Genomic DNA, 16101 nt, shown 5'->3' on the forward strand with positions numbered 1-16101 from the left:
ATTCTAAAATAAAGCCAACTTGAATTCTCTCATCCATCAGAGCTCCGTTCACTTCAGCTACATTAAAGTGGACCATCATGTCTAGGACATGTTCACGAACATTGGTCCCCTCTTTCATGCGACTATTGTAAACGTATTTGATAGCATCATGCCTCAGGGTGAAGGACGACTGTCCAAACATCCCTCTTAGAGATTCCATAATCTCTTTGGTATGTTCATATCCTTGTGTTTTTTAGCCAAAACATCAGACAGGCTGGCGAGAATATAAGCACGGGCTTTATCATTAGCCCTGATTCATCTATCAAACACTTACCGAACCGCATCAGACAGGCTGGCAAGAATAAATACTACACAGTTGTATAGAAAAATCTACATGATCATTTAGTCAAATTCCAACGATCGTTTACTTGACGCTACACGACACAATCAACTCTTGGCCTTCTTCCTGAGAATCGCATCTCCATGCTTTGAAACTTCATCACAAACGACTCGACTAACCCAAACACTTTGAATTACAAACTCGATAGCATGTTAATTACGCCCAAAAACATAGGGGCCCTTACAATTTAACACTTTGTAATTTAAAGAAAGCTTTAAACAGAGGCAATTAACCCATAAACATTTATCAACGCCATCCACAAAGCATTTAACAATTAAACACAAATGCAGAAAACCCACCACGACTGTAAAAGAAGTTCAAAACATAAGTGAAATTTGGAATATCAGAACGACTTGGCTCTGATACCAATTGAGAGAAATCGTACATGAGGATTTCCATGCACAGCGGAAGGATCTTTCTAAATTTCAATCATATATGAACATACACAATTACAATCACAAACAGAAATAATAGGCTATGCGTAAAATAGAAATTACAGCATGCTTCTCTAAAGATCAAGGAAAGGAATTAACATACCTATGAAGACTCATCTTCAAGATCCCTCGATCACGAACGCTCAAACAACACGAACTCTACACTGCACGATCATAGCAAACTCAAACACCGCGATCTCTAAGATCACATACACTCTGAACACCACAAACGGCCTCCACAGAACTCGACTGTGTTAAGTTGAGTATGACACCACCAAAAAGGTTACCTTGGTATTCTCGGTGTAAGAATCTAAAGTGTGGGCTCTGTGTGGACTTGGTTAGAGGATGAGACCAGAGGAGAGCAATCGTGTAAACGATTGAGCAAGTGGGAGATGATAAAGCCTATTGTATAGGACAATGCCCAATTGTTTAACAAAAGCTATGCAATCGTCTAGCTAAAGCTATGTGATCGTTTAGCTCATCAGTCAGCTGAGAGTCTTGTTGGGTTTTATGTCCTAAAACTCATGGTTTGTAAACAATAAAAACCTATTCTAAAAATTCAATAAGTTGTTATTGAATATATGTTTTGCTTATTAGAAATCCAATAAACCTAAAAGACCCATGACTTACATGAGTACTTAAACTTTATGTGGAGACATAAAAGTGGATCAGGTTCGAGTAAATAGTCAAAATGATCTATAGTATATGAATAAGGTTAGGTGCCTTATTCAGATAACACTATTGGATGCGACCTACTCTGTAGTTGTTACAAAGAGTTGTACAAATGAAGTGATCCTAATTCGTACATGTTATGACATGAGGAGGGGGCGTCCTATGCAAATGGGTTTGTACAAGAACGGACCACAAAATCAGTCACTCTTACTTTATAACGTTGTTTACTGTATAAGACTAACTATTTCAAAGTGATGACCTAAGTAACTTGACCTAATCCTGAGCTAACTATGAACTCTTGTTTATTCGAAATTATCTTTAGATTTACATAGGTGAGGATTGGCTCAACAGTGCCGGCTCATAAAACCTCCATTTCATCGGTAAAATCGGGTAGATATTTGGGGACAGAGTGCAAGAAGGAATTCACTCCTACCCACTTTTAGGGATAGTAGAGAGGTTGTTCCCTTAAGTGCTTACTTCGAGTCTTGAACAAAGGGCCCCACCCCCTCATTGGCCTGAGAAGGACTCGATTTGTTGATTGGATCACAGATCAATTGTTCATTAGAGGATTGGGGGGACTTAAGGAACAAGAGGTAATCTCGAGGGTAAAATAAACATTTGACCCAGCCATTATTACGAACAACCTGTGAAGGGTTAACTTACTAATCATGGTTATATTGAGTGGACATAATATATCTAAGGGGAGTTCAACTATAGGCTTTAGTGGAGTGACCCATTAGTTAACGAATGAAGGTTAATTCAGTGTAATGAATTTAGCCAATTAATCTCGGATCGTTGGAGCCCATGATCTGTAGGTCCACGATGTCCTCCTACTAGCTTGTAAATGGATTAGCTTTATAGTAGCATGATAAGTTAATTTGAAACGTTCAAATTAGAATTAAAGAAATTAGTAATTATATGAGATATAATTACACATTTAATTTTAAGAATTAAACGGAATAGGAGAATTAATATTTAAATATGATTTAAATATATGAAGGTGGATTTGTGTAAAATTAATTTAATATTTGATACTAAATTAATTAGAATTATTTAAATTGTTTAAATAATTATTTATTAATTTTATTATAAAAATTAATTTATGAAATTAATTTTATAAAATTAATATTATTTTTTATTTTTTATTTTTGAAATCAAGTTGATTTTCAAAATCAAATTTGGAATTTGAAAATTGAAAATTGAAAAGTACACAAAATGGAATTATGCTTTTTTCCATTACACCTTCAAAGTAGCTCACACAAAACCTACCCATTTGGCTTCAATAACTCTAAGCACGAGTTGCATCTCATACAACCATCTTCTTTGCATTATAGTCTACAATATATTGAGAAGATTGAAGTGAAGTTGAGGCATGCATAAAAAGAATTTTTGCTGAAAAAATCGTGTTGAAGAAGGTGTTCTTCATGTGGGTTTTAGCAGTGAACTCTTCTCTAAATTCCCTTCATTCAAGTTTATTTTGACTCCCACAACTGAATCTAAAGCTCCAAGAGAATAGTGGGGAAGATCTTGAGGTGGTCCACAACAAGATTTGGAGAAGATAGGAGCTGAGAATCAAGATTCAAGGAGTTCTACAAAGATATGGCTTGAAATCCTTTTGTTTTAATATGAGCATGCTTTAGTTATTGCCAAAATTAATGAATTAGAGTGCTTACTAATCCTTGTTGCTTCCGCTGCTTGCTGATATACTCTAACAAGTCTATCGTATAGAAACTCTCCACAATCGTCTAGTCTCTCCAAGCTATCATTTAGTAAAGATTATTTACTTGCCAGTCTTTTTCGTGAGAACTTTCCTAGATTGGAAATCTCAAATTAACATTCTTCTTAAAATTAGGAAAATATTTTTCCTTTTATCTCACGGTTACCATAAAACCACCAATAACCTCTCATTCAATTAGTTATTAGAGGAAAAAAGATAATTATCCAATAATTAATATTATTATAAAAATAAATGATAATCAACTTATCATACTATATTTATAACCTATAGTTTTAATATTTCATCTCATGAAACATATAAATCATAGCTCTTTTTCTATTTCATGGCACTTATTGTAAATCTCATTTACATTAATCTTCCACTTGATGTATCTCATACATCATAACAATCATATCATATATAATGGAATTACCTCTTGTTTATTTGAACATTTCAAACCAACACCAATAATAAATTCTCAACTTGAATCTATTGAGCTACAAAGGGGACCTCGTGGACTTGTAGCGCGAAACTCCAATGATATATGAATAACTGACTAAACTCTTTAGCCAGGGGATTCACCATCCGTTAACTACTAGGCACTCTGATAACTTGTAGAAAACAAGTTATTTATGCCACTTTATATAGATATTTGCGGCCAAAGTAAAGGATTATGCGCCAATTATATAGAAATTAGCTTAGTTTGTTAATAATTCCAAATAATTGTAAGGAAACCCACTAATGCCAAAAGATGGAGAAAATGGTGAATATGTGCTTTGTTGTGCTGGAAAATCAAAGTCACCACTTGCGACCAAGGCTCAACCGAATTCTATCAACGCATCTCTATCACCTGTGCGCCCTGAGTGCGTCAACGCATAAAACAAGTTGTGAAGGAGTGGCACATGGTGATAATTGATCCCTGTGCGCCCTGCAACGGACGCGTAAAACACCTAAACCTCACTAAGCAGCTAGGTGATCAAGAAGTACGACGGGATCCTCCATCTTTCTCGCCAAGGCTGAAGAGGAAATATGATAGTAAACAATTTCAGAGGTTTCTAGACATTCTCCGACAGCTACATATTAATATTCCCCTAATAGAAGCTCTTGAGCAAATGCCCAAGTTATGTGAACTTTCTCAAGGATATCCTGGCGAACAAAAGAAAGATTGGTGAAAATGAAACAGTGGCGCTTACATATGAGTGCAGTGCATTGTTTCAGAATAACCTCCCAACCAAAATGAAAGATCCTGGGACCTTTACACTGCCTTAGGGGGTAAGATGGTCGGAAACACACTATGCGATTTAGGGGCGAGCATAAATTTAATGCCCTTGTCCATTTTTAAGAAGTTGGATATTGGCGAAGCTAAGCTAACCACAATCACAATTCAGTTAGCCGATAGACCAATAAAGCTTCCAGAGGGCAAGATTGAAGATGTTCTCGTACAGGTGGATAAATTTATCTTCCCCGCAGACTTTGTTATTTTGGACTATGAAGCAGACAGAGAAATCCCTATTATCCTGGGACGCCCATTCCTTGCCACAGGGAGAGCCTTGATTGACGTACACAAGGGTGAATTGACCATCAGTGTCGATGATCAGGTGGAAAGGTTCAACATACTTAATGCATTGAAGTATCCAGGAGATATGGATAACTATTAGTACATCGAGGAATTGCAAGGAAGCCAGCTGTGCGAACCCCTAGATGAGGAGGAGGAAGAATATGAGAACAGCGTAATAGTGGAGGAAGATCGCACTGAAGTCTGTGCGCTATCAAATTTTGAGTCACTCTAGCTATCTAACGAACGTCACCACAAATTAAGCCATCACTAGAGGAGCCTCCGGTGTTGGAATTGAAACCGTTGCCAGTGCATCTGAAATATGAGTATTTAGAAAGTAATGATACATTACCGATTGTTATTTCCGCATCACTCAGTAAGGAGAAAGAAGATGCCCTTATACAGATCCTGAAAAACAATGCAAAGGCCTTGGGATGGACTTTGGCAGACATTCAAGGAATCAGCCCCTCGTATTGTATGCACAAAATCCGCCTGGAGGACGGAAAAAATGGATCAGTAGAAAGACAACGTCGTTTGAATTCGACAATGAAAAAGGTTGTCAAGAAAGAGATAGTGAAGTGGCTGGATGCGGGTGTCATCTACCCAATTTCAGACAGCAACTGGGTAAGCCCAGTGCAGTGCGTTCCAAAGAAGGGAGGGATGACGGTCGTCATGAATGAACGGATTGAGCTAGTTCCCACCAGGACAACCACAAGATGGAGAATCTGTATGGATTACCGCAAGCTGAATATGGCCACTAAGAAAGACCATTTTCCACTACCCTTCATTGACCAGATGTTGGATAGATTGTCGGGGAACGAGTTCTTCTGTTTACTCGATGGCTATTCCGGTTACAACCAAATAGTGATTGCGCTTGAAGATCAGGATAAAACTACATTTACGTGCCCATTTAGCAAGTTTGCATTTCGGCGCATGCCTTTTGGGCTTTGTAATGCACCAGGCACCTTCCAAAGATGCATGATGGCAATATTTTCAGATTACTTGGAATAATCTGTCGAGGTATTCATGGATGATATTGACTTGGGCAAACCAGAATAGAATGCCCTCAAGGAAAGTGACGTTGGTAACTATGGAAAAATCTTCTACGTCAGCTTTTCATCTATGTTTATTTGCTTTCATTATTGCTTTCTGCGGTTAGTAATCTTTAGTTGATTCAGTAGGAATAGTTCTCTATTTTCTGTTGTTAGCTCATTTTGTTAGTATTTGTTATATCTTTGTATGAATGTTAAGTGTGGCACACGAAATTTCAAATGAGAAAGGGAGGAACCTAAGCTAAGAAACGATGAAAAAGTTGGTGTAGTTCATAAAAAGTTGCTATGCTTTAGGTACACCCAACTACATTGCGATGAAAGGTGTGTATGCGCATATGCATTCTTTGTCCCACCTCGGTCAATGCACAATGTTGAGGCATCCTCCAGAAGGCATTGGTCAGGGAAGTGTGTTGCGAGGGTGCACATGTGTTGCCCATCCTTCAGCAAATATGTATCTGTGTCTATTCAAAGCATATCAAGAATGTACTTCATAAACCAAGATAATTCTTTACCTTGTAAATTACAATTCTTTGACTCTTGCACAGGCCATGTAATACTGCGTTTGCGATCATTTATAATTAGTCGCAAACTTATTTAATTCCAATACAATTCATGAACATAATCACTTTCACATTTTTGCCTTCGCCTCTTTCTATTATCTTCCTTTGTAAATCAATGTTTTATTTTTACTCTTATATTTTCACGTTCTTCATTACGTTGTTATGATGTATCATATGTGATACTTAGAGATATTTCTTATACTTAGTAGATTCCGACTAACACTTATTTAACTTTTAGTTTAGCAGTACTTTACCTTTTACCTTTTCAAGTCCTGCTCAAACCTTCTTTTTGAAATTTTCTTCTAAGTGTTTGTCTGGTCTATCCAAACAACGCAATGAGGACCTTACTCATCTTTAAATTTGGGGGTGGGGAAGGTTTGAGCAGATGGATGCAAAAATGTGTAGTGATAAAAGAAAATGTGTTCTTTGTTTAGCATTTAACATCTATTTTACCCTAAAAAAATAATAATAAATAAATAAATTTTGACAACTCCACTATCAGCGCAAGGTATTCCAAAATATTGTTCCCAACCTGATAAAAGTTTAGTTGTGAAAGGAACTTGCTTGTAGTTAGATGTTCGTATGACACCCGTAGGAATAAGACAAAACGAAGGCAGGTTACAAAGAACAACGCAGCATAAAGAGAAAGAGAGAGAGAAACAGTATTCAGGGGCAACTCCTCTGTAAACATGAGTTATGTTGAAATTGGCACACCACCGTAGTTGGATATTCGCAGGAAACCCATGGGGGCAAGCCAAAACGAAGAAGTGTAACCATGACCAACTATCCCAATTTTTTTTTTTTTTTAATAGACGCAAAGTTTTGTTCACAACATATAAGCTTTATCGAGTTATTTTCCTATGAAGAGATGAAAATTCTTCTTTGAAAACTTAGAAAAGCATTTATGAGCAGGATTTTGTCTAGTAAAATAATAAAGTAGGGCTTGCTAAGAGTTAGCAAGGATAGAAGAAAAATGCGATGTTCGAAAATGTGCCTAATGGTTACATTCGGAGCAACCAGTATTTTCGTAAAAATATAGAATAAATTTGGAGCATGAGTTCCTTAGCAGAGGATATGCTTGATGACAAGCATATATCTAAATTTGGGGGTGTGATAACTTATAGAAATACAAGTTATTTATGCCACTTTATATAGATATTTGCGGCCAAAGTAAAGGATTATGCGCCAATTGTATAGAAATTAGCTTAGTTTGTTAATAATTCCAAATAATTGTAAGGAAACCCACTAACACCAAAAGATGGAGAAAATGGCGAATATTTGCTCTGTTTTGTAGGAAAATCAAAGTCACCATTTGCGACCAAGACTCAACAGAATTCTATCAATGCATCATTATCACTTGTGCGCCCTGAGTGCATCAACGCATAAAACAAGTTGTGAAGGAGCGGCGCATGGTGATAATCTGTAACGACCCGATCCCCTAGGACATAGGTTAGGCCGTTACTAAAATAAATGCATGCGTAGGATTTGAAACGACGCTCAATTATGTTGAAATAAATGCTAAATAGACAGAAGTTCAAAAGCCATTTATTAAATACAATTATTAAAACAATAGTAGGGTACCCATAACTCGTAAGGACTATTAAAATTAATAAAAAAACAATCCTTAATAATAAGTTTCAAACAGTAAAACTAAACATTAAGGGAAAATAAGGACTCTAAATTTCATGATGCGGAAGCATAAAAACTAGTCTCAGTGGCACGATCACGAATTGCACTGCACCATCGCCGGTGCATCTCTACCCTTACCTGAAACATCAACATAAGAAAGAATGAGTATGAAATACTCAGTAAGTAAACCCACCATTGGGGTTAGGCTAGACATCTATGTCCTCTAGATACCCATCTATGGCACATATACACACATGAAATAGGTAAGAGACTGAGTCCTATCCTACTTTAGTTAAGTATGCCTACTACTTCTAGTGAATCTCGTAGGAAACACAAACTGGTGAATCCTGAAGGAGACACAAACTGGTGAATCTCGAAGGAAACACAAAACTGGTGAATCCCGAAGGAAACACAAACTGGTGAGCATCTAACTAATCAGTGAGGACATTCACACAGCCTCCACATTCAAATAATCAACACTGTACGAATCTATGACATACATGTAATCCTCGATACCATGGCTCTACCACATACACATAATCCTCAAAAACATATTCTACAACATTAATGTATACTTTAACATCATAGATCCACATCATACAAGTATGCCTCAACATCAGCAGATCAGATACCAACATATGGAAACACATACCACCTCATATTAACAATCAAGTGCCTAGGTGTATATTTAAACAAATCAGAACTCGTGCCAGAACATACTTTGATTCAGGTTGTACTATCAATCAACATGCTAACATTTACCATAACATACACTCATCATGCTAGCATACAACTAAAGCTTGGCCCGTAGGCAATTCCAGTGGTAAGATTACTTACCTCGAAGTCAAAATTATGTCTAAGCGACGAGCAAATTAATCTTCCTCCTAGCTTAGATGGATCTTGAATTAGGCCTAAACATAATCCAAATTGCAATTAATGAAAGAGCTTAGTTCCAATTAACCAAATAATTCCCAATAATCTTACCTAAAAGCTTGACGAAACCACAACCAAATCCTCTTGATAGCACACTTTTAACTTCAAAGCTTCTCCAAAACTTGATTTTTAAAGCCCAAACAAATATGTGTAATTAGATTGAAGCAAAACACCATTAGCCAATAAATCTAATTAAAAAAAAAATGGCACAATCTTACCCAAATCCATAAGTTTCGAAGACCCATACTGTTGGCAGCACAAACGATCAGAAACGACGGATTCAAAGCACCCTTACGTGACTGACAGCGAGCGACCTAGCCGTCGGGTTGTGAATCTTCAGATCTGGGCTTGAGTGACTATGGAATCTCGAGACTCTAGGCGACAACCTGCAATCCACGGAGACCAGTGCGGGTTGGCGAGCGACTGCTTCGTGGCCCAGACGACTGAAGAGAGTCGAGTCGACTTAGGAGGCACGCTGCTGAACAGCTGCTCGCAGTCGAAAGGGGGGGAGCATGGCACTCATGGGTTTGGACGGAGGCGGCGTGCGGTTGGGAGGAAAGAAGAAAGAAAAAAAATTGGGGATGATGGTGTTGTCGTGCGGTGCGAGGAAGAAGAAGGAGAAGAGTTGGTGGAGGTTTAAAAAAATAATAATAATAAATGTAATAACTAAAAAGGAAGGTATAATTATAATTAATTTCTTTCCGTTTCGAAAGGAAATTAATTCCTGGCATAACTTTCACATTGAAATTCAAAATTGAATAATTTTCCACCAAAACTTAAATTCTCGCATTTATACCAAAGACTAAACAATTATTGAATTTCCAAATAATAACGTTACTGAAATTACATTATTATATAAAAATATGCGGTGTGTTACATTCTTCCCTCCTCAAAGAACTTTTGTCCTCGAAAGTTAAAACACTCCAGTTGTTACATTCTTCCCTCCTCAAGGAACTTTCGCCGTCGAAAGTTCATTCTTGAAAAAGCTCTGGGTACTGGGCTTTCATCTCATCCTCTCGCTCCCAAGTAGCCTCCTTGAACTGGTGATTCTGCCACAGAACTTTCATAAAAATAATTTCTCAGCGACGCAATGTCTTTACTTTTCTGGCAAGGATCTCTACAGGTTTCTCTTTGTAGCTCAAGTCGTCATTCAACTGCAATGGCTTGAAGTCGATTACATGGGATGAGTCTGTTACATACTTCCTTAGCATTGAGACATGGAAGACATTATGAACTGAAGATGGTGATGGGGGCAATGCCAAACAGTAAGCTACGGGGCCAATTCGTTCCAGGACCTCGAAAGTTCCAATGAATCTCGAACTCAACTTTCCCTTCCTGCCAAACCTTAGAATACCTTTCATGGGTGCCACTTTTAAAAACACTTTCACACCAGCTTTAAAATCCAAATCCTTACGTCTGACATCGGCATAACTCTTCTGTCTGCTCTGAGCTGTTTGCATACAAGCCATGATCTTCTGTATTGCCTCATTCGTGGTCTGCACCAATTCAGGTCCTAACAATTTTCTCTCTCCTACCTCATCCCAATACACCGAGGATCTGCAACTCTTCCCATATAGAGCCTCAAGGGTGACATCCCAATAGTGGACTGGTAGCTTTTATTATAAGCAAAATCCATTAAGTGCAAGTGAGCATCCCAACTTCCTGAAAACTCTATGACACGGCACGCAACATGTCTTCTAGTATCTGATTCAATCTCTCTGTCTGCCCATCCGTCTGAGAGTGGAAAGCCGTACTGAAGTCTAACCAGGTCCCCAAGGCCACCTGGAGACTTTTTCAGAAGTTAGACGTGAAACGAGGGTCTCTGTCCGACACAATGGACACGGGTACTCCATGCAATCTTACCACTTCCTTCATATATATCGGTGCCCACTTATTCACTGAAAATGTGGACTTTCCAGGTATGAAATGTGCTAGCTTCGTAAGTCTTTCTACCACGACCCATATCACAGTGAAACCTTTGACTGTCCGAGGCAACCCCACGATGAAGTCCATAGACACATGCTCCCACTTCCATTCTGGTACCTTCAATGGTTGTAACAAGCCTGCTGGCCTCTGCCTCGAAGCTTTCACCTGCTGGCATACAAAACACTTACTGACAAACTCTACAACCTTCTTTTCATATCATTCCACCAATAGTAATGCTTCAGATCCTGATACATTTTGGTGCTGCCGAGATGGATCGAAAATAGGGAACTATGAGCCTTTGACAATAACTCATCCTTAATGTCACTAACTGCTGGCACGCATACTGCTGACACTGAGAATTCGCAATCCTGGCTGACTCCACTCTACGAACTCTTTCGTCTAGATAAGGGTCATCTCGCTGTGCATCAATAATTCTCTGCCTCAGACTCGGTCATACCAACAACTGTGCCGTGACCTTTCCCACAGCCACTGCAATCTCTACCCTCTCAAATTCCCTGCACAAGTGAGTTTGTCTGGTAATGAGGGCTACTGAATGAGCCACCTTTCTGCTTAAAGCATCTACCACTACGTTTGCTTTTCTCGGGTGGTACAAGATTTCATAGTCATAATCATTCACCAGCTCCAACCACGTTCTTTGCATCATGTTTAACTCTTTCTGAGTGAAGAAGTACTTCAAACTCTTGTGGTCTGTGAAGATCTGTATCTTTTCTCCATACAAGTAATGTCTCCAGATCTTGAGAGAAAAAACCACTACTGCTATCATGCATGGGATAATTTTGTTCATGCTTCTTTAGCTGTCGTGAAGCGTAAGCGACTATTCTACTCTGTTGCATCAATACGCACCCCAACCCTTTCTTGGATGCATCACTGTAAACGACGAAACCACCTGATCCGTCCGGTATTGTAAGAACTGGGGCTGAAACTAGTCTCTGCTTGAGGTCCTGGAAACTGTCTTCACAAGCCTCATTCCAAACAAATGCTGCTCCCTTCTGAGTCAACTGAGTTAATGGAGCGGCTATGTGAGAAAAGTCCTTTACAAACTGTCTATAGTAGCCTGCTAACCCCAGGAAATTGCGCACCTCACTGACCGTGGTTGGACGGGCCCAACCCGTAACTGCCTCCACCTTTGCAGGATCCACAGAGACACCTTCCTTGGATACCACATGCCCTAGAAAGAAAATCTGCTTCAACCAAAATTCACACTTAGAAAACTTAGCATATAGCTTATTGGCCCTCAACGTCTCCAGAACTTTCCGCAAATGCTTCTCATGCTCAGCCTCTGTCTTGGAATAAATCAAGATATCATCAATAAAAACAATCATGAAGGTGTCGAGGAATTCCTTGAACACTCTATTCATCAGATCCATGAAAATTACTGGTGCATTCGTTAGACCGAATGACATAACTATGAACTCATAATGTTCATACCTCGAACGGAAAGCTATCTTGGGTATGTCACTATCCTTTATTCTCAGTTGGTGGTATCCTGACCGGAGATCAATCTTAGAGAATACTATAGCTCCCTGCAACTGGTCAAACAAAACATCGATCCTGGGAAAGGGATACTTGTTCTTGATGGTCACCTTATTCAGCTCTTTGTAATCAATGCACAGACGTAACGATCCATCATTCTTTTTCACAAACAAAACAGGTGCACCCCATGGTGACACGCTAGGGCATATGAAACCTTTGTCCAAAAAGTCCTGCAATTGAACCTTCAGTTCCTTCAACTCTGTCGGAGCCATCTTGTATGGAGCCCTCGAAATAGGGGTTGTGCCTGGCTCCAATTCAATGGCAAAATCTATCTCTCGCTGCGGGGGCAGTCCGGGAAGATCTTCTGGAAACACATATGGAAAACCCCTCACTACTGGCTCCGAAGTCAAGGTAACTTCATTCTCCCTGGTGTCCATCACACTGGCTATAAAGCCCCAGGCTCCTTGGTCGAATAGTCTACTAGCCTTCAATGTGAATATCACTTTGGGTAGGACTACGGTCCCAACCTCTTTAAACTTAAAACTGGCTCCTATAGGAGGGTTAAAGATGACCTCCTTACGGGAGTAATCTATGTTGCCATGGTTAGCAGCTAACCAATCCATGCCTAATATAACATCAAAATCGTGCATATCTAAAATTATCAGGGTTACATCTAATGCGTGATTAGCTATCTCTACTTGACATGCTTTTATCTTTTCTGTAGCTAACATGATCTCTCCTGATGGAGTGGAAATAGACAATGCAAATGGAAACAGTTCTGAGTCTAACATGGCATGTCTCATAAATACAGTAGATATAAACGAGTGCGAAGAACCATAGTCAAATAAAACAAAAGCATGGTATCCCAAAATGGGAAGTGTACCTGTCACCACGGTGCCTGACTTCTCGGCCTCACGCCGAGCGGTAGAAAATACCCTTCCCTGCTGTTGCTGGCGGTTTGGGCCTCCTTGGAATGAGCCTGCAGGCTGGCTTCTGTGCTTAGGCACATTCCTCCTTGGGCATCTATCTGCCATATGCCCCTTCTGGCCACAACGAAAACAAATCCCAGAGCCGGCTAAACAACGTTCCCAGTGGTGCATATCGGTCTATCTTCCCTGCCAAACCCAGCCTGGGTACTCTATTGTCCCCACTGACGTGGAGCATGTACTATGTTCTGACCTTTCTGTTGATGCTCAAGAGTCCTATGCTCTGCCTTCCTTTTCTGACATGCGGAGGTCCCAATCCTGAGCGATCTCCTGTATTCCTCTCCCACCTGCGAATCGGCATCAATCCTCACAGCGGCTTGCATTGTCGCAGCATACGTCTTGAGATACAAGGCATGTACCATTCCTCTCAATCCGCTCCTCAGGCCCTGGATAAATCTCCCGGTCCTCGCTGCCTCAGTGGCCACTAGCTCAGGAGCAAAGTGAGACAACTTATCAAACTCTTGCTCGTATTTCTCCACTGACATAACGCCCTACTTCAAGTTCCTGATACCATCTGTAACGCCCCAGGCCCAGGATTCGAAATCCGGATTCGGCCCCTAATGGCCCCGACATTCCCCTACATCCCCTGCGACCTGGCTATGTCATCCTTCCTTCTTTCTCCCTTCTTCCCTTGCTTTGAATGCTTTAAAAGTGAAAGTTGTCCCCATCAACCAACACGGGTCCTTTCAGTATGCTTTATCCTCACTCACATGCATCCTAGGAAAATTCCCAGGAGGTCACCTAACATAGGATTGCTCCAAGCTAAGCACGCTTGGCTTTGAAGTTCTTATGATTGAGCCACCGAAAAGGAAGGTGCACCTTGTTGGTATAGGTAGTAACTTTCAATTCTTTTAACCCTTTCTTAACCATACTTTCATGTCCTCAGGATCCCTCTTGTTCGGATGTGATACCGGTTCATTCATGTACCCCACTTGAACTCGGGTCGTTACATGCCCACCAGCTTCCACTTGGTTCGTCCTCGAACCACATCTTACTGGGAGAGGTTCCACTCTGATACCAACTGTAACGACCTGACCCCCTAGGACTTAGGTTAGGCCGTTACTAAAATAAATGCATGCGTAAGATTTGAAACGACGCTCAGTTATGTTGAAATAAATGCTAAATAGACAAGAGAATTTCAAAAGCCATTTATTAAATGCAATTATTAAACCAATAAAAGGGTACCCATAATTCGTAAGGACTATTAAAAGTAATAAAAAAAAAACAATCCTTAATAATAAGTTTCAAACAGTAAAACTAAACATTAAGGGAAAAATAAGTACTCTAAATTTCATGATGTGGAAGTGTAAAAACTAGTCCCAGTGGCACGATCACGAATTCCGCTGCGCCATCACTGGTGCATCTCTACCCTTACCTGAAACATCAACATAAGAAAGAATGAGTATGAAATACTCAGTAAGTAACCCCACCACTGGGGTTAGGCTAGGCATCTATGTCCTCTAGATACCCACCTATGGCATATATACACACATGAAACAGGTAAGAGACTGAGTCCTATCCTACTGTAGTTAAGTATGCCCACTACCTCTAGTGAATCCCGTAGGAAACACAAACTGATGAATCCCGAAGGAAACATAAACTGGTGAATTCCGAAGGAAACACAAAACTGGTGAATCCCGAAGGAAACATAAAACTGGTGAATCCTGAAGGAAACACAAACTGGTGAGTCCCGAAGGAAACACAAACTAGTGAGCATCTAACTAATCAGTGAGGACATTCACACAGCCTCAACCAAATCCTCTTGACAGCACACTTTTAACTTCAAAGCTTCTCAAAAACTTGATTTTTAAAGCCCAAACAAATATGTGTCAATAGATTGAAGCAAAACACCAATAGCCAATAAATCCAATTAAAAAAAATGGCACAATCTTACCCAAATCCATAAGTTTCGAAGACCCTTACTGTTGGCAGCACAAATGACTAGAAACGACGAATTCAAAGTACCTTTGCGTGACTGACGGCCAGCGACCTGGCCGTCGGGTTCTGAATCTCCATATCTGGGCGCAAGTGACTATGGAATTTCGAGACTCTGGGCGACGACCTTCAATCCACGGAGACCAGCGTGGGTTGGCGAGCGATTGCTTCGTGGCCCAGACAACTAAAGGGAATCGAGTCGACTTAGAAGGCACGCAGCTGAACAGATGCCCGCGGTCGGAAGACGGGAGGGCACGGCGTTCGTGGGTTTGGACGGAGGCAGCGTGCGGTTGGGAGGAAAGAAGAAAGAAAAAAATTAGGGATGATGGTGTTGCCGTGCGGTACAAGGAAGAAGAAGGAGAAGGGTTGGTGGGGGTTTAAAAAATAATAATAATAAATGTAATAACTAAAAAGGAAGGTATAATTATAATTAATTTCTTTCCGTTTTGAAAGGAAATTAATTCCTGCCATAACTTTCACATTGAAATTCAAAATTGAATAATTTTTCGCCAAAACTTAAATTCTCGCATTTATACTTGAGATCCAAAGACTAAAAAATTATTGAATTTCCAAATAATAACGTTACTGAAATTACATTATTATATAAAAATGTGCGGGGTGTTACATAATCGATCCTGTTTTTCTTGATGACCACATGCGATTATAAAAAAAACTAACGCCATATGTGGACCAACGATCGAGTGATGCAAGTGAGCAATGCAAGTGAAGGAGATCACGACGCATGTACGGCTAACAGTCGTGCATGATTGACGGATTGATTGCAAAACGGAAAGGAATAAAATCCCTCCATCTCCGAAATTTCCATAAT

General features: G+C 39.8%; 1 protein-coding gene across 1 annotated transcript; it reads right to left on the reverse strand.

Moving 5' to 3' along the window:
• Positions 1-10010: 10010 nt before the first annotated feature.
• On the reverse strand, positions 10011-10400 carry LOC150037412 (uncharacterized). The gene has a single exon (XM_090311993.1). It carries the CDS (start codon positions 10398-10400, stop codon positions 10011-10013), a length of 390 nt encoding a protein of 129 aa, XP_090168119.1.
• Between the last annotated feature and the right edge of the window lie 5701 nt (positions 10401-16101).

This window comes from Benincasa hispida, chromosome 3 (assembly GCF_027475165.1).
Source record: "Benincasa hispida cultivar pf3 chromosome 3, pf3_genome.v1.1, whole genome shotgun sequence".
Lineage (NCBI taxonomy): Eukaryota > Viridiplantae > Streptophyta > Magnoliopsida > Cucurbitales > Cucurbitaceae > Benincasa > Benincasa hispida.